General features: G+C 41.3%; 1 protein-coding gene across 2 annotated transcripts in view; it reads left to right on the top strand.

Moving 5' to 3' along the window:
• insra (insulin receptor a) overlaps positions 1–26,411 on the top strand; it is a 75,538-nt gene that overhangs the window by 28,153 nt on the left and 20,974 nt on the right. For both annotated transcript variants that reach the window (XM_036138397.1, XM_036138399.1), the window contains exons 3-8: positions 9,696–10,020; positions 16,857–16,996; positions 17,640–17,784; positions 18,010–18,224; positions 20,139–20,265; positions 22,103–22,356. In XM_036138397.1, coding sequence (XP_035994290.1) covers positions 9,696–10,020; positions 16,857–16,996; positions 17,640–17,784; positions 18,010–18,224; positions 20,139–20,265; positions 22,103–22,356 — 1,206 coding nt within the window. The remainder of the gene's footprint in view (positions 1–9,695; positions 10,021–16,856; positions 16,997–17,639; positions 17,785–18,009; positions 18,225–20,138; positions 20,266–22,102; positions 22,357–26,411) is intronic.

Genomic DNA, 26,411 nt, shown 5'->3' with positions numbered 1-26,411 from the left:
CGCTTTGAAAATATTTAGAGCTAAAATCTTAAAAGCTGACATTCTGACTCAAATATTACTCATTTCATCAACTATTTCTTGTTCTCACATACTGCTGAATTAACCGAGCTGATCTGCATGGGTCAGCGGGGTCCTGCTTGCGTCAAAGGAGGATTTGGCCAGAAGCAGAGACGACTCTGGATGCAAAAGTAGTGAACGTTATCACATCTGGTCCTCGCTAGTAGAAAGGAAACGAGGCGGCTCAGAGTTATTGACAGCTTCAAGCGTTTATCAGGTTAGAAGCTTCATCCGTCGTCACCTAAACGTGACGTCAAACCCGACGCACCAGGAGCTCTGCGTTGATGCCGGCTGGTTTGTATGTGTTCGGTTCAAACTGTACAAAAACAAACACGAAACACTCTGAAGATAGAAGCGGCGTTGTTTTTCTATCGCAGTTATGCCAAAGTTTCATTGGCGGTCTGCCAGTCAGATTTAATTCAGCATTTGCCATCATTTGAACCCAGTTGTCTGCGAGCGGGAACTGTGTGAAGCAACTCTAATTGGTGTATTCTCACCATCGTAAAGGCTCAATGATTTATTACAGAGGCACAAAAAAAGGACCTTGATTATGTTTCCTGAAAACATTCACCGTTGGTGTTCAACATTGGGGAACGGGTACGGTGGTGGAACAATCACACGTAATGGTTTACTGGATATGTTTGGATACAGCTGAGGCGAATCACAGTCATTTCCTTTTGGCCATGATCAAGGAATTCATTTACAGCACTCAAAACATACAGACATTAGGCGTTAATGTATAAATATACGTTTGTGATAGTGCAAATATATACGGTGCCTTGCCAAAGTATTCGACCCCCTTCAACTTTTCGACCTTTTGCCACATTTCCGGCTTCAAACATACATTTTTCAGTTTTTTTATTTGTTAAAGTTTGAAATATCCAATAAATTTGGTTCCACTTCATGATTGTGTCCCACTTGTTGTTGATTCTTCACAAAAAAATTACAGTTTTATATATTTTTTTGAAGCCTGAAATGTGGCAAAATGCTGAATACTTTGGCAAGGCGCCGTATTTTTAAGTTTCACAGCAATGTGGCCGACTACTGAGGACGTTAGGTGTTTATTGTGTTCATCAGAGAGACGGCCTGGGGGGAATAAACTGCCTCTGTGGCGGCGGGTTTTTGCAGAACGCGTTTTCTAACTAGCCAAACTACACTACAATGGACAAGCGTAGGACGACAGACTGAATTATGAAGTAGAAGATCACCAGTACCTCCCGAGGAAGGTTGTACTTCTTGAGTTGCCGCAGGACGTAGAGCCTCTGCTGGGCCTTTTTTAATGTGAGGACCAGCTCAGGTTCCAGGGAGGGCGGTTCCTGGGAACCAAAAGTGACGCAGTGTTGTTGAGGATGGCGAAGGGAGCCACTGTCATCTTCAGTGTTGAGTGGGTTAAGCTCCAGTTGTTTCTGACGGCCTGTATAAATAGCTTTGAGTCAATGTTGATTAAAGAAAATCAACAGTGATAAATTATAAAATGTGTTTAAGGTGTTATAATTGGTTGTAATATATCATTAGGGCGTCGTTGCTTTAGTGCCAGGTTAAGTTCCTAAATAAAAATGGTTTCCAGGCTTCCAGGGTTAGCTTTTTTAGGTTTCATTCATGTGTTTATTGCGTAAGCAGAATAACCAAATCCTTATTTTAAGCAGACTTAAGTTTTCTTCCTGCATAGAAATGATATTGTGGCAGAATAAAAAAAATAATAATAATAAACCGCTCATCTGCCCTGTTACGTACTTACCTTTTAGCCACCTTAATGAGTTTCATGTTTCAAACATCAACTATTCTCCGTTTATTACTCAAGTGGTTCTTCTGCCGCTGCTTTTTAACTTTTCCGCCATGTTTCCTTAAAAAAACTTTTTTTTTTTTTCTTCTGGCGCTCAGCGAAAACTTTCTTTCATAAGAAGCTAAATGCTACCCTTGTCATGGCCGTGGAATGTTAATTAGCTGCCAGCGCTCCACCGCGTTCCTGTTTGCCATGTCCTCTGATCCAAAGTGATCTCAGTGCAAACGGTCTTAGTGCGTTGTTGTTTCATCACTGCCCTAAAAGGGAAACTAAAAGAGGAAAACTGCTTCAGAAACATTTTGGTTTGTAGAATTCTGCGACTCGCAATCTTCTGGCACAAACCCCAGAGTTTTAGTTTAGAGAGAGGCCGGCAATTATCTAAGCTTGCTGTTTGTTTGCTGCTTTAAGGTAAAGCTCTTTCTTTGCGGTTTTGAGTTTGTTTAGCAGCCATTTCTTTTCTTTCTTATTTTTTCATGTCCCAACTTGGTGAAGCTCGGTGTGGGTTGGCACACAGCACATTTCGTTTTGCTTTTTTTCCCCTCCCTGCTTGCACCGTCCTACCAGGGTGTATTCGTCTCAGTCGCCTTGGGGCCTGGAGCAGTGTTGCTTGTGTTGTTGCTGCCTGTTTTAAGGCCTCAGGGATCGGGGGGGTCTCATTTTGCAGACCTACTCCGCCTCCTCTCCCTGTGAAACCTCAGCTAATGCGATAAAGAGCCAGGCATTTCTGCGAGCTTTGTTTCTCGGGCCTTCGTGTGATCCTGCTGTACTTTGGACAAACTGCATAACAAGAGATCGGTCAGGACCTGACCGGTGTCAGTGGAGCTGGACTAGGAGGACAAGAGACAACAGATCTAAGTCCAACTGTCTTTTGAAAACCCTCATTGATTTATTTGTTGCTTGGTGATTGCACCGATGGAAGATAAACTATAAAGATGCTGACAAGGTCCAAGTGAAATTAACTGATGCTTGGGGAAAAAAAAACAACAACCCTCTTTTCTCCTTAAACCATTACAGCTTCATGCCTAATTACAATAACAATCCAAAAAGTTAGCATTCTTTTTAAAGATTTGCAAGGGAAGAATGACAAAGTTCCCACAAAGGACCCCCTCCGTCCTGAGAAAGATCGGTGTTGGCTTGGGTTGGCCCCACTCTCGAGGGCCCCTGGGTCTCGGCTTTTAAAAAAAAATGTCTGACAACACTAAAGAAAACAAGTCCATCTCCTTCAGTGTGGTCATTCTTGTCATTATTATTATTATTATTATTATTATTATTATTATTGGAGCCTTTCAGGATGTCGGTGTGAACCGTGGAAATCAGTTCAGTAAGTGAGTGGTTTACATTGGTTTCTTTAACAGGTTAAACTCCAGTACAGAGTCTGCAGATAACCAACTCTACATAACTGGTTCTAGCTTTAACACTGTTGAATTTGCCCCATTACCCCTATTTTTGTGGGAAAAAAATTCACTTCTACTGAGTTTAAAGGATTACAATCAAAAATACCCATGAGCACACAACCATAAAACACTCCTTTCACATGATATCTGCTAAAATCACAGGCCACGTGTGCTTTCACAGCGTGCTGCTAGGATTACTGGAAAAAAGGGGCGGGGCTAATGATGCTTCTTAGCGTCTCTAAACTGAAATGTTCACCGTTTTTTTTAATGACTGGATCAACGTCTAAAAATCGTAAATTAAACTTGAACTGGACATTTCTGCACTGGACAAGGATGCTTTAAAAACAAGCTGAGACTAATAAAACCTTTGTTTTATTTGAGAAAATTTAAAAAATTGAGTATTTTCAGGCGTTGTTAGCTTTAGGGAGTGGGCATCCTTGGAATTAGACAAGTAATTCAATTATAACATTAAGTTAAAGCCAAAATTATTCATACCCCTGGCAGATTTAGATTTCAATTACTTTCAACCAACAGATTTCAGATAGAAAAAATCACAAGATAGTAATCTAGAAATTTAATTTACTGACATTTCTTTGCTATTTTCATTTTAATAAAATGTTGGAATTTATTTTGACCCTTCCCAACAATTAATAGAAAATCTTTATTAGTATTACAGCCATAAAACCCTTCTTATAACCAACGGCACTTTGATGGTTTATCTATGACGATTAGCTCCTTGTCTTTGAGGTTGGAGGGCATCTCTTCTGTCTCATTTCCCTCCACATTAGAGATGAGTGATATGGACTCAAATTTTTAGCACAACACTTTAAGGTATTTATTGTTAAAATGGTAAAACTGCCAAAAAAAAATTCTTTAAAAGGTCATCCAGAGATTTCAGGCTTTAAGTCTATGTGGACCCGACAAAAACAAAAACTACTCTTAAAATGAAGCTAACCTTTTAATGAGTGCAGTTGTATCGCTAAACCACACATTAACTGCATTCAGACATAATTTTGAATATATTTCCATATGAATCTTACTAATTAAGCAGTTCTCGGGAAGTCAGTAGTGAAAAAGTAGTGGAAAGGTAGCAATCCCGGTCATACTTTCAGTTTTAGGAGTTAATGTATACAGGTTGATGTTCATGTCACAAAAATACATTACATTTTTTTTCTTTACTGAAAACACAGTAGAATAAGTGCCCAATAATGTCGATTATCTTATCTGATTCAGTTCAGGACTCTGGCGTTAACCTTGCTGCTAGTCAGAAGAAACATGTTGGGGAAAATATAAAGACTCCTTTTAACCTTAATCTGCCAGGGGTGGGAGTAATATTGCGCTTAACTGTAACAACAGATTAAACCTGGGCTGGATTATTCTACACCGATTAGAAACTCTTTAAACCACAGTTTGGGGATTTGTGAAACATTTTTCTTTATTCATAAAAAAATAATTAAATAAATTGAGGTTTCTGGGTCTTCCCAGAAATGTTCCTTATATCTATTAATCATAGTCGTTCTCCTGAACTCTATGTTGTGTTTTATCTCATCTTGTGAGTTTAGTGTAAGATTCCAAAAAAAGTAAAAAAAAAAAAAAACAACTGGACTTGTTTTTCGTAGTTGAAGACGTTTCGCCTCCTCTCAAGGAAGCTTTCTCAATTCAAAAAGTCAGGAGTAATGTGGAGTACCAAGCTTTATACTACTACTACTAAGGCCTTAGTAGTAGTAGTATAAAGCTTGGTATTCATCATTACTCCAGACTTTTTCAATTGAGAAAGCTTCCTGGAGAAGAGGCGAAACGTCTTCAACTACAAAAAACAAGTCCAGTTGTTTTGTTTTTTACTTTTTTTGGAATGACCATGACCTGGATGACTGAGAATCTTCAACTGCATATTGGTGTAAGATCTACGACTAGTTTTACTGTAATTATGGGGGAAAAATAAGCTTCACTACGTGTTAAATCCACTCAGTAACTACAGATACACATTCAGAAGGGGGAAAAAAAACCTCCTTCCCTTCACAAAAAAAACTTTGACTTTGGATGTTTCTGTGAACGGAAGCGTTTCTATATTTGAAACCACGAGAAGCTCCTAGAGCCACGGACGTGAAGCAGAGATGATTAATCTATTGAGGCCCGGAACTGCTCGGCCTCCATAATAACAAACCATAATTGTTTTGACACGACCGCGACCCCGTTATTGTAGGACGTGCTGTTCTCCTCAACAGGAGCTTTCTTTTGTTTACTGCAAACAAGCATAACAAACAGAGAACCAAAAAAAAAAGAAAAAAAAAAAATCAGTGAATGAGAGTGCAGCTTGTGTTTTTGGATCGGGTAAAGGCGGTGAGACGTGAACCTGCTTTCACTCAGCTCCGGCCTTGTTCTGCTGGGTTCAGCTCCTCTGCCCGCGGCGTCTCGCCTCTCGCTCTCCGAAGGGGTATATAAGCGGAGCTCAAAGGGTTAAAGAGTGTGCCTGTCTTCCTTGGAGATGGGAGAGGCCAGTTGAATGGCTAGCTTCTGCAGCTATCAACACATTGGCTAAGACTGAGGGTGGATCTGCTGCTGCTGCTGGAGCTGTGCTGTGGCATGGAGCGCCCGGTTCAGGATCAGGAGCCTCCGTTCGTTGGCTCCTCTCTGCTCGTGTGCACAAAAACGCATGCGGCGATAGCACCGGGGTCAGCTTTCTGGGCCGACTATGAAGGGAAATTTTAAGCTTTGTCTTGTGTGAAAAGTACTGACGAAGATGAAAGGTGGTTATATCATTTGTTTTTGCAGCCCTGCACCCCCCCCACCCCCCCCCACCGCGTCCCCTTTAGCCTCCCTCTCATGTTGCCATTCTCCTATTTCTGCTGCCCTCCCCAAACACACATTCCTCCTGCACTTCACGCTCACCTCAGTTAATGGAAGAGGACAGCGGACTCTGTGTTTTTTTTTTTTGTCCGTCTAACGGCCAGCTGCTAAGTCTGCAGACAACATGCGCCGTCCGTCTGTGGGAGTCACTTTTTACAGCATAAACCCTGTTCCTTACACTTTTTTCTTTTCTCAGAGGTGTCCGTACGGTCTGACGTGTTGCCTGGCTCTGACCTCGTTGACTGGTCGCCCCCCCCCCCCCCCCCCCCCCACACACACACACACACACAGACACACACGCGCTGCAGGGCGGGTTTAATCTGGCTTTCATGGACGAGAGGTTAATCTCCAGCGTTCAAGTTAGTCGGTGAATCCTTCATCTACGCTCGCACAATTTGTCCTCACCTACATTCAGACGCTGGCGGCTAAACCCACCTGCAGATCAGCGCAGACTGAAGGATTTGCAGCGGGAGGGTTAAACTGTGTTAAACTGCTAACAAGTCGTTTATAAAGCTTGTACGTGTTGACCTGGAGGTACATAGAAGCTGCGTTTTGCTAGAAAAAGACTTAAATTTAAATGTAGTATTAACAGTTTCTCTTTTTTTTTTTTCCAGATCTAACACATTTTTGTATCACAAACAACCTTTGTAGATACAAACGGCTGTTATTAAATACATTTTTAGCTATTGGGAGGTCAGTGGCAGTTCTAGACTAAATTTACCAGGGGGGGGCCAGTGTTTTTTTTCACAGGGGCACATAAAAGAATGAAATAATAAAACAGGGCAATATTTAATCACTTAATAATATGAAGTGAGACACTTGTGGCTCTGGTGATGCAGGTTTCAGATCCCTGATATAGCAGATGAAAACTGTGATCCCAGCTCAATACAGCTGAAGCTAAAAGTAAAACACCTTGATTTTTAAACCTTTTGTTAGGGTGAAATTGTAAAGGTAAAAGTAAAAAAAAATTGGGCAAAGTGACAAATCAGGTGTGGTTTCTTCACCAATGCATATAATCGTAAGAAGTTTATTTAATTTATGTCTTTAGTACAGGGGCCAGGACCATTTCTACAGGGGCATTGGCACCTGTGGGCCCCTGTCTAGAGCCGCCCCTGTTGGGGGGGGAAGCCATCGCAACAAATCTGGCCCTGTGTGAAAATAAATCCTTCCTTTTTGTTAAATCATAGATTAAATGAAATTTAATATCTGCCAGATCTGTCAACCCATGAAATCATTTAAATGGAACCTAACTGGCAGCACGAAGTAGGTCAGTATGAGGGATTGCTGCAAAGCCATCAGCAATGCAGACGACTGTCTACTGTGGGTCTGCGCGCTCTCAGGAGGAGTGAATGCTGCTCGTCCTTAGATGGAAAAACTTTTTGACCATCTGTCTGGATGATTTGATTGAATTTGACTTTGTAAAGATGACCTTGAGATGACCTTGAGATGACATGTATTGGGGAAATGGCGCTATATAAATAAAACATTTATTGAAATGGAATTGAGTTAAAGCTCTGGAAAAAAAAAAACACATCATGCCCTAAACTAAAGAAAATGCCAAGAGCAGCTGGGAAACAAAAGTCATAGACATCCATCAGTTTTGAAAGGGCTATAAAGACAAATATTTGGGACTCCATTGGAGAATTGAACAGTGGTGAACCTTCCCAAAAGGGGCTGGCCTACCAAGATTTCTCAGAAAGCACATCAATAACTCATTCAGGTGATGACGAAAGAACCCAGAACAACAACATTTATACTTTTTTTTTTTTTTAAAGCAATTGATGGTCGCCAAGACTCTAGTAAAAAGTATTTTGTAGACTGAGAGGCAAAGAGTGGAAGCTGCGTACCGTTACATCCTGAGTAAAACGAACAGCATTTCAGAAACAGAACATCACCGTCACGGCGCCAAACGTAGTTTCTTTGGCCAGTTTCTGATCTCCAGTTATTGACAAGTTTTGACCTGCTGATATTTATTTTTTATCTTTTTCTGATCTCTCTTGAAGATCTAGAACATAGAGAAGATAAAACAACAGAAAAAGAGCTTCTTTTTTTTAAGCTTCCTGCTTTGAGCGGTCATAAAATGTTTTCAAGGAGCAGAGGTGATTAAAGGCATTGTGTGTGTGTGTGTGTGTGTGTGTGTGTGTGACAGAGAGACAGAGTAGTAGCTGTATAATCTCTAATAATCTAAAAAAAAAACCGTTGTGATTTTGACATTTTAAACTTCACCACATAGGCACTTATAGCACTACTAAAGCAGGGCCAGTATCTATTCCCACTGAATAATCTATATCCTTATTTTAACTCTAAAATATTCAAAAGGCTGCCAACCTTTCAATACCCCGCATGTTTCATGGCAGAATTGATGCTCAGATGCCTTCCTGTTATCTGCCAAAAGTCTTGCTCTCACTCTTTTTTTTACAGTTTTAATAAAATGCAAATATGTTGAATAAAATGGTCACCTCTTAAATTGCTAATTACATCTCTCTGCTTCCTTTTACTGAATTTCTCAACACTTGAAAATTGTTCTTGTACTGAAAATTAAGCTAAATTTGAGTCCTCCTCCTGTAACGTATTCCACACTAAAGAGATTTTGATTTTGGCACATGGCCATGTTCAGGAATGGTGTGTTCAGTGATCATAAAAAAAAGAGATTCTAAGTTTCTGGCTGGATCATCGCTGGTCGGAAAGGATGAAGGTGAAATAATAGATTAATATAGTTTATGTAATATAAAGGGCACGATCTTAACATCAGTGTTGCATTTTAACAGCTTGAGGCAATACGGATCCTAGAAAAACTCCAGTAATCCGTTCAGCTCCCCTCGCTATCTTTTGCAGGGCTCTATTTGATCTATTAGACATATTGTTGTTGGTTTTTTTTGTTTGCTTTTGTCTTTACCGTAATTTTTTTTTTGCACAAGATCATAATTAAATTCATTTAATTTTTAAAATGTTATTGCCGATTGTAGCAGCAACATTTACTAATCCCCAATATCCACACGCCCTGTGGAGGTGGAGAGGGCAAAAGTATAAATTTAAATTAACCCCCCCTCTTTATAAATATTCGCATCACTTCTTATTCTTCAATATGAAAAACCTACATGATTTCATACTTTTCAAACCCAAAAGCGCCTATTTAAAAACGTGAAGAAAACACCGTGCGTTCCATACGGTGAGAACCCAAGTGGCTATGATTTAAAGGAAATAATATAATATACAGTGGTTTCATTTCCATATGTGAGTTTTACGGTTCCTCCAGGCTCTCTAAATGCTGCTTGCAGTGTTTTTGTTTACTTGCAGCCAGCGTTCTGGGGGAAGTATGCGCCTTTTGTTGACTAGTGGTGGACCCCCTGCTGTTTGCAGTCAGTATGCTTGTTGGCACATGACAGATGATCCTCTGGGCTCGGCTGTGTGCGGTAATTTCCCTCCCGCTGAAAGGAGGATCTCACCGTATCACATTTCCGTAAAACATTCTGTCATTGCGCACTGATTTTTTTTTTTTTGTCACTTGGACTAAAAATCTAAAAAGTCGCTCCCTTTCCGCTGCACGCGTGGCGATCTAAAACCTGTTGAGTTCGTCCGCTGAGCTAAACTGACCCCTCTTCTCTCCCACACAGTGTGTCCCATGAACTGCACACATCGGGCCTGCACCAAGGACAACGAATGCTGCCACTACCAGTGTCTGGGCGGCTGCCTGAGGCCCAACTCGCCCAGGCACTGCGTGGCCTGCCGCGGCCTCCTGCACGGGGACAGCTGCGTGGAGCGCTGCCCGGAAAACTACTTCACCTACAAGGGCTGGCGCTGCGTCTCCCTCGCCTTCTGCCAGGATCTGCACAACAGGTGCAAGCAGGAGAAGAGCCCCGACTGCCACGAATACGTCATCCACAACGGCGCCTGCGTCCCAGAGTGCCCCTCCGGCTATTCAGTAGGCAACTCCTCCACGTAAGTGGACACTCCAGACGGCCTGATGGGTTCTTGAGGGCTTGCAGGGAAGATGTTCAAGCAGTGAGGTGTGCATGATCTGCTGCTTTAAAACACAGGGAAGCAGTAACTCTGTTATTTGAGGGGCGAGTTTCGATTCTTTTTGACTTCTATTGTGAAATGGTCAAAATGAAAATCGTTTTTTTGTTTGTTATTTTTTGATGAATAACCAAACAGAAGAGAAGTAGAGCTGCAAATGCAAAATCCAGCAGTTGAATGTTGAAGGAAAGAAAAGAAAATACAGTAAAGGAAAAAAAGAGTCGATGAAAGGAATTAGGGCTGGACGATATAGAAAAAAAAAGCTTATCGATAAAAAAAAATGCATATTGATCGATATTGATAATTATTGAAAATATTTAAAACCATACTTTATGTGCAGCTCTGCCTGGACATTTTTTTGATATTGCTAAATGATTTAATTTTAATAAAGAACACAAACACAGAATTCCAATTAAATTTTTATTTAACCAACTTTTTTAACCATAACAGAAAGGGAGCCCAGTTTAGCTGCTATACCTGCTTCGTTTTGGAAGAACTTCCAGAAGATGAAGCAGAGTCGCACGGGGCTAAAACGGCTCGCGCTGCTGCGGGAGTGAGCGGCTTACGTGATGAAACAAGTTTGTTGCGTTACCAGACTTTGTTTTTACCGGTTCCTTGCAGGTTTTACAAATCACTTGTTTATTTCTGTTAGACTGGCGAACTAGTAAAACCCCGTTTTGGGACCGTTTCTTGCTGCGACATATTCACGTGCTCTGTGTTGTGGTTTGAGAGAGCGGCGCTTTGTGACTGCGTGCCTGGGTCCGCGATTACGATTGGTCGAGAGGAAGTAGTGAACTAATATGATAGGCCGAAAGGAAGGAAGGAAAACTGTCTATCGAAGTTTTATCGACCCTATTTTTACCTATCGCGCCACACGTCTATCGATCGATTATATATTGTTATTGAATTATCGTCCAGCCCTAATAGGAAGAAAGGAAAGTAGTGGAAATTTGGAAAAATGTAACGATACAATGAAGGAAAGGTGGCCAAAAAAATGAAAGATTGAAAGAAAGGAGAGAAGGCAGGAAACGTGGAGAGAAGCAAAAAAGGGAAGGACAGATTGGAAAGGTAGGAGAGATGGCAAGAAAAGCATTGAAGGAAAGATTGAAAAAGGAAAACAAAGATGTGTGGGGGGGAGAAATACAGAATAAATGTAATGAAAGAAGTGAGCAGAAAGAAGGAGAGGTACCAAGATGGAAGGAGTTCCGTTCATACTGAGCCCGGTTCTGCCGGAGGTTTTTCCTTCCCGTTAATGGGTGGTTTTTCTTCCCACTGTCGCTCCATGCTTGCTCAGTATGAGGGATTGCAGCAAAGCCATGTACAATGCAGATGACTCTCCCTGTGGCTCTACGCTTCTCCAGGAGTGAATGCTGCTTGTCGGGACTTTGATGCAATCAACTGGTTTCCTTATATAGGACATTTTTGACCAATCTATATAATCTGACCCAATCTGTATAATATGATTGAACTTGACTTTGTAAAGTGCCTTGAGATGACATGTTTCATGATTTGGCGCTATATAAATAAAATTGAATTGAATTGAATTGAAGACAAGATAAAAAGAGAAGGGAAGGAAGAAAAAATAGGACCCAGGAAAGATGTAAAAAAAAAAAGGAAGCAAGGAACATCGTCCTTGCTTCCTTCGTGGATTTGAGTGTTACAGTAACGTGGATCTGAGACTGAAGGCGTGTCCTGTGCGCTCTGAAATGCATTTGTTTGTATAGTACGCGCCACACAGCAGCGGTTCTGCTCTCCGCTTTGGCACCGAGCTGCACTCAGGTCTGCGCTGTGTTGTGTTAGAAACTTCAAACCTTCAAACCTCGATGCGCCGTGACGCAGACACGCACAGCCAATAGCGCCGGGATGTCGTGAAGCCGCAGCGGAGCGAGCCGAGAGCAGGCGGTCAGTGTGGAAACGGAGCGTCGTTACAAAGCTACACACACACACACACACACAGAGCGTCTGGTCAGTTTTCTCCTCCCCTCTATTTCAGTCACAGAGATCGCTCTGTTGTTGGTTTCAGGACAAACTAAATGCGTCCCCAAAGCTGTCGGGCTTCGCTCTGCTCCACGAAGCCCGACAGCAGAACGTTCTGCCGGGTTCGACTCCGCCTCACCTCGCTTTTAGTCTGCAAGTCCTCCTAAGACATAGACATAGACATAGATAGCTTTATTTGTCATTTTGTATGCACAAAGTGCGTAAGAGGGAGTGAAGTCTTTAATTTTCCATGTTTGTCCAGAGCTGGAAAATACCCCAGTCATGTTCTGCACCTGCATAGCAACCTTATAACAAAATACATGGTTGATCTTTAATAAATAAATAAGTGATATATTAAAACCTGCATTAAAGATGAGGAATAAACCCAGCGTCAGTTCTTGCTAAGATCTGAATCTTGCATGGATTCCTGCTCCTATAAGTGTCTGAAACACAGAATGGTCCCCAAAAGCTCTGACATCAGCTGGTACGTTTTTTTCTTCTTGTTGCTTTTTCTTCCTTGTCGGCGTGTGAGAACCCAACCAGCTAGGTCAGAGCGGCGCGGCGCGGCGCAGCAGGAAGGCTGGCACAGCTGCGTTTCTGACTTTGACTCAGTATTCCACGTTGCAGTGTCGCTCTCTCTCTGTGGCGTGCCAGGTGGCGACGGCTGCTCCGCGCCGATCGAGCTGCATGCAAATGCGTCCTCTGAGACGTGAAGGGTGCTTTCGCTGTTTGCTGCATCTGTGATTTTTTACACCCTGTTGTGCTGCGAAAGTGGATGGCTGTGTCAGAAAACGCAGACAATCTTCTCATAAGGGATGAGGCTGCTTCTTTAATTTCTTTTTTTTTTTTTTGTGACACCCAGTGTGATTGTGACAGGGTTGCTTGAGTGTTGCAGTGCAAACCGAGCCCAGAAAGCCGGCGGCTGTAAACCAGGGTTCCTACTTGGGGTTGAAAAGACTGGATTTTTTTTTTTCCTGATCTGGGAAATTACAGAAAACTATAAATATTTCCAAACTATCATGTGTTTCTTTTTTTTTTTTTTTTTGGCCAGTAATCTGTTGAAATATCAGAATCAGCTTTATTTGGTCATCGTTGTGCAGAATCAAGGAATCTGACTTCTTCGGTTACATCACTCACAGCATGCAGACATTAGGTAAAAATGTCTGAATAGTATTTTTTTTTTTTTCGTTGTAATATTTAAAGAAGAAATGTGAGTTTGTGAGATTTTTCACAGCAGTGGAGCTGACTGCTCGGGCTTTAAAGGTGTTCAATGTCCTCATCAGGGGAGGAAAGTCTGCAGAGGCGTTAGCTGGCATTTTTCTGACCCTGGACCTTAACGAGTCCTGGATGGAGAGGGATGTTTAACCCTGACGATCCTCTTTGCTGATCTAATTTGTGCGATTTGGACCTGTCCTGGTTTGTGGATGAGCCAAACCACGCAATAATGGACAAACTCAGGACAGACTGAATGCAGTTTAGGTCTAACCAGAAGTGCAATAGCAGCAAGTGCAGGATAAACAATGGTTCCATAAGTACAGGACATGGGTTTTTACTGAATAAATATAGAGATGGATACTATTATAAACAGAATTTTACTGATAGATTTGTCCTATGAGTATAATATATAGATAACTAGTATTGTGAACTAAATTTACAGCTGGATATGTACTGAATATATATACAGGTGGATACTACTATGAATAATGTTTTACAGATATGTACAATAGCATAATATACAGACTGTTGTTATTATAACAGAGTTTACATGTACTATGAATATATGTACAGATGGCTATTACTATAGGCAGAATTGTGAGCATGATATACAGGTAGCTATTACTATAAAATGTATAAATAAAGTTTGGACAGAAGCTATTTATATTAAAGTGCAGTGGAAGGTAATTGCATATTACAGTTAAAGTACGGTATTGCAAATCTATATGTAAACAGTAAACTAAGGCTCCTTAAATTATTGTGAAAAGACTCTGGATAGAAGAACTTTAGAGATCAGAGTCTGAGAACGTCTTTAATTTTGACATAAAAAAAAGAGGAAATCACAAAAGTTTTAACACCAGGAGAATGTGAAAGGCATTGACGGATCAGTGTCCATCTACCCGGACTGGAGCCTTCACTCCTCTGGCTCGTTGCAGGAAGAAAAAATAAAAAAATAAAAGGACAATGAGCCGACGTCAGCGGCAAAGTCCAGACAAGCCCGTGGCTGAGAGCCACGACGAGGAAAAGCCGTCGCGCTCTGGCTGTTTGTGACGTTACGTGTGTTTAACCTTTATTAATCCACAGCGGATTTGCAGAGTGCATAATCTCCCGTTTGAACAGCGTGCACCTTCACATCAAAAGAGTCACATGGTGCTTATTCACACCTGACGGGCGAGCAGGGAGCCGACGCAGGGGCCACGGTCTTACTTCGCTCTCTCAACATGGAGAAGATGCTCATCTTTTTTCTGCTTTGAGCTGCTAAGGCAAAAATCTAATCTCAGGATAAAAAAGTCATAAAAAACCCAGAAACGTATATATGTTGAGCAAAGCCTCTTTTAATGATCAAGCGCCAGAACAGAATATTGTTTTAGTTTATTTCTGCCAGCCGTAGTTGTTCTTAGACGCTTTTGTGAGTCGTCTCCGGAAATAAAACGGCTGAAAACTGAGCCAAAGGTAGCCGCCGCTCAGTGGGCAGATTTGCTCTCCCTTTGCCAGGGAAATGAATCAACAAAGCTCTGCACATCTGAGCCTGCGGGCCACTATCGACCTGTGGTGAACCCATTTGGACTCGCAGCCTCGGCTTTTCGCCCGGTGACTCTCTCCGTTCCCGTCTCCTCTCTTTGGCGTCTCCTCCTCCTCCTCCTCCTCCTCCTCCTGTCGTCGGGTTCAAACCGAAAAGAAGGCGCTCCTAAGAAAAGCGGCGCACTCCTCACAGTTATGAGCGTCTGGCCTAAAAGTGCAGATGTGGCACAAGAGAGTACAAGGTGGGGGGGAGGGGAGCAAAGAGGTCAAGATAGTTCAGGGAAGTTATGCGCCAAGTAAATAAACTAAGAGCAAAGCGTTTCAATTGCAAGATGGAGTTGCTCGCTCCCCCCCCCCCCCGCCCAACCCTCCAGCCATATGGCGTTTTCTAGAGTTGCGTCACACGAGCCGCTTGTTTTGCTGTTTGAACGTGTTTGTTAATCTGATCTACTGTTACAACACAGTCACGGCTGGCGGCGCGTTGGAGATCAGCTGCCGCACACTGCCATTGTTGCTGCAAGACTTTCTTCTTTTAACGTCCGACCGTTTGCTTAATGAGCATGTTGCATTCGCACAGGGGGCGCCTTTCAGCGTTTATGTGGCCTTACACGCGTGTTTTATTTGATAACACAAGGAGTCCGTGATCTATTGTGTTTTTTTTTTTTTTGTAGGACCATTTTAGAGTAAAATTTGTCCTCTTTTTGACACTGCTTAGTGAAATACACTTAGACCCACTGAGCTATATTATACACTGGAGTGCTGATTTAGCCGAAAAACTGAAGTCACTGGCCGCCATCTTGCTACTCCCTACTCTCACAGAATCCCATAGGATTTGGTTGCAACAACAAGCAGTTTTCTGGCTGTGTGAAAACGTTTCACAGGTAATTCTACAGTCAGTGGATGTACTAACACTATCAACTACTAGGAAATTAGGTGCTGAAATATATTACATGTTATTCATATTAAATATATATATATGTATATATAAGTATGTGTATATGTATATATGTGTATATATATGTATACAAATATGTAAATATATGTTTTTGTATATTGTTATTTATATATTTATAAATGTTAAACATATATATTTAAATGAATAAAATGCAAAATATTTCAGCACATAACTTTCTCAGTACTTGATAGTTTTAGAACATAACATAAAAGTATATGGCATTTGACATTTTAAAAGTCGTAAGCCCCCCCTGAACATGAGAAAATCCTCGTTATTCGATGCTTTAGCGCACGTATTCCCTAGTTACTGGGGGAAAATAGGGAGTACCAATATGGCGGCTGGTGGCTTCAAAGCGACTCGTTCAAACAGGCGGGCGATTAGCACTCCAGTGTATAATATAGGTCAGTGCTTAGACCTAACTAGAAAATACAGTCTAGCTGTGTGTCATCTACAGGATAGCTGTAGCTGTTCTGTGCACTGCAAAAACGGATCTAAAAATTTAGTAAAATGTTCTTAAAGTTAGTGTTTTAATCCTTGATATGAGCAGGTAAATAAGATTATCTGCCAACGGAGTGAGTATTTTGAGCCCTAAAATAAGATATTTAGACATCCTGCACTTAAAATAGGATGATGGAGATGAATTGTTCCTATTTTAAGTGCAAACATCTTATTCCATTGGCAAATCATCTTATTTACCTGCTTAAATCAAGGACAAACACATTAATTTTAAAGAATATTTTACCTACTTCTTGTTCCGTTTTTGCAGTGTGAAGGCCTTTTTCCTTTCATTTCACAATTACGCGTTGCCCTTTTTAATATAAAACACGCTAAAGTTGGTGACTGGAGCAAAAATAGGGGAACTCTATCTAACAAAGCAGCATATTAAGGCAAAAATTGTACTATTGCTACATTTTCACACACACATAATTGATATTTTTGCTGAGTAAGAGTCGCAGTGCAACCAAACAAGCTCCCGGCTGATAAACTATTTAAAGAGATGCTAGGATTGGTACATACCTCTGGGCTTATGCTAATTTATTTATTTTTTTTATAAACCTCTTTGTGCGCTTTCTGTTTTTTTTTTTTATAGGCTCAACTGCACCCCCTGCGCAGGGCCCTGTCCGAAGGTGTGTATGGGTCTGAAGACGGTGGACTCTGTCACCACCGCCCAGGCGTTGAGAGGCTGCACCGTTCTCAACGGCAGCCTGGTCATCAACCTGCGCGGAGGAAGTGAGTGTCCGCGCCGCGTTTGGGTCGAGTCAGATGGTAGCGTAGCACCCGTCAGCGCCGCAGAACGTTGTGAAGGGTTGTTGACTTTCCCCAAAGTAACGAGGCTACATCAACACTGCTAGTAGTCTAAAAAAAAATATCGTATCAGTGATGCAGCTGAAAATAAAACAGAATACATTCGCACCTAACCTCCTCACTGTAAAAACAGAACTAAAATAAGTTCAAATTTAGTGTATTAGTACTTTATTTGAGTAGGTAAATAACACAATCTGCCAATGGAATAAGATTTTTGAACTCAAAATAGGAAGAACTCATCTCCATCAGTTTATTTCAAGTGCAGTATATCTAATTATCTTATGTTAGGGGTAAAAATACTCTTTCCATTGGCAGATAATCTTATTTGCCTGCTCAAATCAAGGACAAATACACTCATTTCAAGAAACTTTGACTTATTTTTTATTTGTTTGTCACTGTTTTTTGCAGGGCTGTTATTTGATTCAATGGTTCTAGTTCTTCTAGAATACAAAAAAAATAAAAAAATACTAGTTTTATGTAAAACATCTGTGCTAAATTGGAGAAAGAGAATTTAACTGTTTTCCACTTTTTAAGCTTTAAAGGCTGTTTTTTTGTTTGTTCTTTGCAGACAACATTGCAGCTGAGCTGGAGGCCAGCCTGGGCCAGCTGGAAGAGATCACTGGCTACCTGACAGTGCGACGTTCCTACGCTCTCGTTTCCCTCTCATTTTTCCGCAAGCTTCGCCTTATTCACGGACAACAACAAGAAATTGGGTAATCCTCCCGCATCCTTAACCGTTTCAGAGCCCTCGGTCTGTAATTATGAGTTAAAAGCAGCCAGTCTGACCTTTTTCAAAACGCTTTTTGGTTTGACTTCCCAAAAACGTGAAGTTTGATCCAGAAGTGACGGCGGATGTTATTTCAAGCGCTGCAGTCAGGAGCAGCCTTACTGTCTGATGCAAAAACCTGCTCACCCGGTGCCCGTGCATTGTTTTCCAGGAATTATTCGTTCTACGCCCTGGACAACCAGAACCTGCGGCAGCTCTGGGACTGGAACAAACACAATCTGAGCATCCTGCAGGGCTGCATGTTTTTCCACTACAACTCCAAGCTCTGCATGTCCGAGATACGCAAGATGGAGGAGGTGACGGGGACCAAGGGGCGCGGGGTCAAGAACGAAATCTCCTCCAAGACCAACGGAGACCAGGCTTCATGTAAGGATCCGAACTCTAGAAGCAGACGGCGCAGGCTGAGGCCTGACGCTGTAGTAAACACAGTTATTGTTGCACAGGTCATTTCCTGCCTCATGGTTGTAGATGGCTTCCTGCAGACCTTCACACTGACGTTGTTTTAGTAAGAGTGAGCAGCTCAGTGATGTGCGCTACCTTGCAAAGATTCGCCTTAAACTTATTCACACATCCACATGTTGCACACACCAACCTGAATGTACGTTGCAGGGATTTTATGTGAAAGACGAGCACTAAGTAGGGCATAAATGGGAAGTTAAGAGGTAACGATGCGCGTTTTTTTTTAATCGTTTTCAGAAATAAAACAAAAAGCTGGCCGTGCGTTTGTAGTCAGCCCTCGAACCTTTGTGGAACCACCACTGCAAAAAGAGAACTAAAAATAAGTAAAATTTTCTTGAAATGAATGTATTTGCCCTTGATTTGAGCAGGTAAATAAGACTATTTGCCAATGGAATGAGTATTTTTACCCCTAAAATAAGATAATTAGATAAACTGCACTTGAAATAAGACAATGGTGATGAATTGTTCCTATTTTGAGTGCAAAAATCTTATTCAAATAGTCCTATTTACCTGCTCAAATCAAGGAAAAATACTTTCATTTAAAGAAAAATTTCTTATTTTTAGGTATATTTTTGCAGTGATGCTGCGGTTACAGCCATTTTATTTAATACATTTTTTTTTTATTCTTTGCCCGACAAAGAGTATTTGTTGGTCTTCCTTTGCAAAAAGGCTCAAGCTCAGTCAGGAGAACATCTGTGGATCTGAAGTCCTGCCACACATTTTACCAATTAGGTTTAGGCCTCTAGCAAGTTTTCATCCAGGGTTGTCCTTTATTTCTCCGTCTTTTCACAAAGATACAGCCACTCTGTCGCTAGCACATAGCACCTTTTCTATTTTGAATTTGTCATGTCTTCTTTCAAATTGTGGTTAAAAAAACACGTGTTTCTTGTTAAATCTTATGACTGTCTTAAACTTATTGGTTATATGTTGTGCCTTTTATTTTGCTTATGAGCTATATCCAGGACAGGGCTTTGCTCCCACTGTGAAGGTTGTCTGCTAGACCCCACCTGCAGCAGAATAGCTAACCAGAGAGTCACTTCTCACAATAACTTGGCTTATCCAGGAGTTTGTTCCCACACAACTGCAGTTTGATCATCTAATTTTTCCCGTGACACAGATGTTTATTTGTTTTCATGAATTCTTCATTTTCTGGTTCACATCCGTCCTGTTCTTGGACAGCCAGCACCTCGGCCGTAAAGGTCACCGCGCTGATCTGGACGCCAGGCTTGTTGCAGCCGAGCAAATTTTTCCACTGAGATGCACCAGTACAAGGCATTTTCTTGTCTTTTCTGGGACGTGGAAAGGCTTTTATTGCTTTGTTTGTTTTCATCAATTATGTTTAATTATGGCTAACATGCATGAGCATAGCTGCACAGGAGACCTTTTAAGAAGAAGAAGAATGATCTTAAGCATCTATTGGGAATGCTTTTTATGCTTGCAAAATTATATTACAGGACAAAAGGGATAAGTACAAAAACTCAAACCTGACAAAATAAGAGAAAAGGTTGTATGAATCTTTTATTTTTTTGTGCTGACTTTTAACTAATTTGCATTTTGGTTAGACTTTCTATAGAAGCATGGTAAAGGCAGTTTACACTTAATAAACTAAGGTAATATAATCTGTAGTGTCAGTTTAAGAGTAAAAGTAGATCAGGTGACTTATAGTTTCTAAAGTTGGATAAAGTTATTGAGTGGCTGCATCTAATGAATCTTAAAACCCCTTTCTTTTATCTCTGGATAATCTTTGAATGATAAACTTCCCAGCTAGGTTTATTTGTCTTTCATTCGGTAAGCGAGCGTTTGTTTGTCTTGCTTTCCCAGGCGAGAACCGGGTGCTGAAGTTCACCCAGGTGCGAACCATGAGCGACAAGATCATGATCAAGTGGGAACCGTTCTGGCCTCCGGACTTCAGGGACCTGCTGGGCTTCATGGTGCTCTACAAAGAAGCGTAAGTTCACCGGACAGGGCCGGTTCAAAGGCTGTAGAAATATCTGCCACAGCATCATAGTGATATTTAGGAATTTGTTTTTTAAAATGAATGTGAAGGCCCAAGAACTCAGGGAAAGCCCATATTTGGTGACTCTGCCCTCTGCTGCAGTGCTTTTATTATCCTTAATTATGCCTACAGATGGAGAAAAACCACATAACTCTAGAGCAGCATCTCTAGTAGGGTTGCATTGTCTAAATCGTAATGATTCTTTGAAATTATCTTTAATCATTGGCAAATAATTAAACTCATTCACACACCGATCTGCCTATAAGTGGGTGAATGTAGCTCTGGAGTAAAGCGCTTTGAGTTGTCGCTATCATAACCAGGTTTCACCACAGCTGCATAAACGGTGCAAAAACTTTACCATCTGAGTCTGCACAGATGGATCTGTTGTGCTATTTCTGCCATGTTTCCACAACTTTGTAGAGTTTAGTTTTGTTTATTTTTTTTTACTGGTAAAGTTAGTTTTAAGCAGCAGTTGTTGGTCAAAATTTTAGAAAAAAAAATGCTTTAGACACTAGTGTTGCTCCTATTTAAAGGGATGCCTGTCAAAGTCACAATTGACAAAGACATAACATAAAAATCTTCTCTTATTCCCTATTCCAATAATTTTTCCTGTTGCCAGCTACCTTTGAATATCCACTTTTAATTTATCGGAATTTTACACCACCCATCTTGGCTGAATAATTGAAGTTTTTTTCTAGCCACACAGTATGGGGTAAGATAACCATCAATAGAAACGTATAAAAGTTAATAAAAGTGAATAAATTTAAGATTTGTATTTATTCCTCGTTGTCAACGCATACATATGTGACATCAGACGTTTCATCTGTGAGAATACAGGTTTAGAAGTTACAAATACAAGTACAACTTTGCAACAAGTACAAATCAAAAATGTACAAGTATGACGCTGTTTCACTCCTCACCAGTTGGTGGCGGTAATGACATCAGACCGTTCATACTGAGCCTGGTTCTGCAGGAGGTTTTTCCTTCCCGTTAATGGGGAGTTTTTCTTTCCACTGTCGCTTCATTCTTGCTCAGTATGAGGGATTGCTGCAAAGCCATGGACAATGCAGACGACTCTCCCTGTGGCTCTTCGCTCTTTCAGGAGGAGTGAATCTTGTTTGTCAAGACTCAATGCAATCTACTGAGTTTCCTTAGAGGAATTGTTTTTTGGAAAGTGCCTTGAGATGACATGTTTCATGAACTGGCGCTATATAAATAAAATTGGATTGAATTGAATAGATCTTTTATATGTGAGAATATAAGCTGTGTTTTCTTCCTCTTCTTGTTTATTGGTGGTTGGGGAACAGCTTTAAGGTGCTTTACCGCCACTGACTGGAAGGTGTGTAACAACTTTATCATAGGTTGTAGATTCGTACTCCTAAATTTGTGATTTGCACCCGTATGCGTCGTTGCAAAATTGTAACTTCTAAACTTGTATTCTCACATATGAAACATCTGATGTCACATGTATGATCTGACGATCTTAAATTTATTCACGTTTGTTGACGTGCATTTACAAAGTCAGACAGCTACACATATCTTTTATATTGACAGTCATCTTGCCCCATACACAAGTCTTCATATAATATCTTCCCTCTTTCTAGCCGCACTCACAAAGTGCTGCTCTTGTTCCAACTGCTTCAGTAACTTTGGTGACAAACTACGGAAAAACCTCTAAAATTAAAACCTAGCCTCGTTCCTCATGTAAAATACACACTATGCAGGCTAAAAAAAACAACACACACACACCCTTCATCAGTATGTTGTTGTTATTTTTTCGTCACAACAGACCTTTTCAGAACGTAACAGAGTTTGACGGGCAGGACGCCTGCGGCTCCAACAGCTGGGTGATCGCCGACGTCGACCCTCCGCCCCGCATCACCGACACGGAAAAGGACCAGATTGAGCCGGGTCACCTCATCATGCCTCTGAAGCCGTGGACGCAGTACGCCATCATGGTGAAAACGCAGCTCTCGGCGTCCGACGAGCACCAGGTCCACGGCGCCAAGAGCGAGATCATCTACGTCCGCACCAATGCCACCAGTAAGACCGATAAACACGGCCACAAACTTTTTCCTGCTCAAGTGATGTGATTAGTTTTCGATCGAATCAGCGTATATTGAAAAAAAATTAAAATAAAATCATGACGGATCATTAGAAAACTGTTAATGTGACGCACGTCCTACACATTTCAGGTGAGAAATAAATCGGTTTTAGGAGCAAGGTAAGAAAAAAATGCTGTAACAAATGTGTTTGTTCTCCCTTAATCTATTGATTTGAACTTCAACATTGAGTCATCTCTGGTTGTAGTCTGTTAGCTTACCACATCGTCACATGGGAATATTTGCTCACCCTGTCTTGTAAAACTTCTCCAAATCTCTTTAGATTGTGAGGAGTTCAATTGTCTATTACCCTCCAAAGATGTTCTTTTACATTAAGTTTAAAGACTCTAGCTAGACTATTACAAGTTTTTATTTACCTCTAGTTAAGTCATCCTTCAGGCGATCAATGTCTGCTTGGTTACGTTGTAAATTAAAATTTCTCTTATTCTGTAGCTTTCTAGAACAAAACCTGAAGGTTTCCAGAAACTGACTAAAGCCTGTATGCACTGTGCAATTTCAGCAATCTTACACAACCACTCCATGATGTACTGTGCAACGTGCATTTAATAATCTTTGGATTATTTTAATAATTTAATAATCTTTGCAATGCCAAGTTGACGTGTGCACTTTGTACGATCACAGTCTTCTACTAAATCTCTTACAACGTACGACAATAAGCAACTTCATCAGCGTCTGCCGTCCAGCTACAGTACCGGCTGTAATTATTATATAAACAAACAAAATCAGCTGTTCAGCCGCACGCTCTTCTCTGCAATCCCCAATCCATCCGAAACAAAGCCACACTCAAATACGTTTTATAAAAATAGTCCAGTAATAAATGAAAGATTTCTCTTTGGATGAATCAGTTTAATCACATGTCCTTTTTATAAATTATTTTAAAAAAAATGCGTTCAGCAAAATGTGCCAGTTCTGCACATCAAAGTCTGCTGCAGGCACAAAAAGCTAAAGATTTGAACATAAAGCTAACAGGAATAAAACCTGTTGGGGTCCACATTTTATCAGCATTGGTCTCTGCTGCATGCACAGAGCTGTGGAAGATGCTCTGTGTGCCGATGCGTTCGCTCCCATTAAACAAACAGGACAGGTTATCCCTGGCAGCAATTGATTCACCTACACGGCTAGAATGCAAAAGGAAAACTTTCTAATTAACTTTTTAATGATCCGTTTTTTTTCTATCATCGATATACGTCTGTCGGTCGTATTATATATCGTTATTGAATTATCGTCCAGCCCTATGTCTGAACGATATTTGGATCCGTTGGTAAATCCAAACCATATTTTTCTTTGGCTCAGTAAAACATGTTTGTTCACACAGGCCGATATTGTCGATATCTTCCCCCCTGCTTGACTGTAAACCGTGGCATGAAATGTTTTAATCAAACAAAGGAAGTCGTCTCGTTTTGTAGAAAAGATGTGTAAATCATTGTCCGTTTGAAATATTAAAAAGGTTCTCACACGTTTGCCTTGTTAAAAGAAATCCATAAGATTTTATTCTATTGTCAGCAACAGGAACGGTACGTGGCTCACTCTTTGTCATCTGCTTTTGAGTAAAAGTCGGCGAATGTTTGTGGCCCTATTGATCAGAAATTACAATGAAACAAAAACAAATATGTTTGAAAAATAGATAAATACTTGGAGGTGTGCCGAACGTTTCCCATTTTGAGAAGATTTTGAAATTGTTGGTGAAAATCGCGCCCTTTGACGCATCCATCTGCATCAAAGCCAGTGCTGGCGGGCCAGATTGTTGCCCTTCTTGAATTAAGGGTGAGGGCCCAATGAGATTATTTCAAGGTGTCCCCCGGGTCTCACTTTGGAGCCCTCCTTAATCAGAATCAGATATACTTTAATAATCCCAGTGGGAAATTGCTGAAACTCTTGAGCTACAGGGTGTGTAAAAGCTGAAACTTAAATCAAAAAGATGCTTCAGCACAGTATTAAGTGTTAAATGTTTCCAAGTTCCCCTAACAAATGTGATTTCTTTTTTAGTTAAACTTTTCTAGGATATATTTTAAACTGGCAACCATTGGTTGATTGGTTTTGTAACGGTCTGTAGCGGCTGACCCGGGTTCGACTCGGCGGCCCTAAGCTGCGTGTCTTCTCTCCCATCCTCCCTTTTCCTGTTATCTACTTTTGATAAAAAGGAGCACTAGTACCACAGAAATCCCCCCCCCCCCCCCAAAAAAAAAAAAAACGATACAAAAATACTTTTACGTAACAAACATGGCATTTCAACACAGTGGAGGGGTTACACTGTTGAGAGGCTAGAGAAGGTCAGTGTCTTTATGTGTAGTAAAATCGAGGTATTTTTAGGACGGTTATATCATCTGCATCACCAGCACTGCAAAAACGGATCTAAAAATAAGTAAAATGTTCTTAAAGTTAGTGTATTTGTCCTTGATTTGAAAAGGTAATAAGATTATTTGACAATGGAATGAGTATTTTGACCCCTAAAATAAGAAAATTAGATATCCTGCACTTGAAATAAGATGATGGAAATGAGTTGTTCCTATTTTAAGTGCAAAAATCTTATTCCATTGGCAAAACATCTTATTTACCTGCTCAAATCAAGGACAAATACACTAATTTTAAGAACATTTTACTTATTTCAAGTTCCGTTTTTGCAGTGAGGTTAGTGTTTCTTCAGTCCCACAGCTCCAAAGATGCCCTTTACGCAACAACAACAAGGAGGAGGAAGAGAGATGGTTATTTTTCCCCGAGGTGCCGCCGACCTGAAAGGGTTCCACCTCATGCGAGGTGTCTGCACCTCTAACTCTGCCTCTCCTCCTCCTCCTCAGTGACTTCCTGTCCTCTGCCACCCACAGAGCCTGCCTTCTGCAGCTCGGCCTAATTACAGGCACTGTGACCCCCGCCTGGCCATCTTCCTCTTAGGCCGAGTGCATTCCCTTCCCTGCAAACCGCATCAAAACAGGACATCCGTCTTCCAGCAGAGACGCCTCGGCCGGCCAGCCGTGTCGGGGGGGAGCGTCGCTTGCTGCCCGTTCGGCGGCGGCGGCTCCCCGGTTCCTGGTCTTGTGTCGTGCCTCGCCCGACACAGACCTCATCAGAAGGGCAGAGCTGTCATTACGCATAAGCCGGCGCTGGCGAAAACCTTGTCTGACAATGCGGTCGAACCAGCTTGTCGCATTGTCGCGGAACAACGTCGCAGCCCGGCGACAGTTCGAAGCCGTAAACACGTAGCGCTCGATCCGTCGCGCACGGAGGCTGCGTGTTGCATATTCTGCTGCCCACGCTCTCCTCCCCGCAGCGTCTGCGAGAAACTTCGGTTCTTGGCATTCCAGGAGCAGAAAGAAAATGTTTGCACATTCAAATCTTCTCAAACCCATAAATGTGCAACAGAATAAAGCAGCGAAACAGAGATTAGGCAGCTCAGAGTCGTTCTGTTTTCTTGGTTAATCCTGCCAATATGCACTTGTGATTAATCCCTCGGCTTTCATAAATCTCACACTGACTAAACCTCGAGTCATGCGGAGTTTGCTGACAGAGATTGATGCGATAACCTGAGCCCTTAAAATGAACTTAAACCGCAACTCTGCTCATAAGTGTGACGGTAGCTTTGTGTAGGGATTACCTGTCCATAAACACAACAGGTCCTTTGTTCTGTGATCTGTGCCTTGCTAAAGTATTCAGATCCTTTGAGCTTTTTTTTGGTTTTTTTTTTGTTTGTTTTTTTGGTCACCACGAACATCCATGAGGTTTATTGGGATTTTAAGTTACAGACTAAGACGGAGTAGTTCATAGATCTGAAATGGAAAGAAAGTGATTCATGTTTTTTTTTCGAATTTTATAAACAAATCTGAAAAGTGTGGCTTACATTTGATGTCCCCTCTTTACGTCAGCACCTCCTTTTTGCCCCAGTTACTGCGCCAACTCTTTAGGGTTAATCTTCTGTGTACATTTTTGCAAAGTGTTTAAAGCTTATTCAGATTGAATAAAAGCAGTTTTACAGTATGGTTG

Source organism: Fundulus heteroclitus, chromosome 6 (assembly GCF_011125445.2).
Source record: "Fundulus heteroclitus isolate FHET01 chromosome 6, MU-UCD_Fhet_4.1, whole genome shotgun sequence".
Taxonomy (NCBI): Eukaryota; Metazoa; Chordata; class Actinopteri; order Cyprinodontiformes; family Fundulidae; genus Fundulus; species Fundulus heteroclitus.
This window is presented reverse-complemented; position numbering and strand designations above follow the sequence as displayed.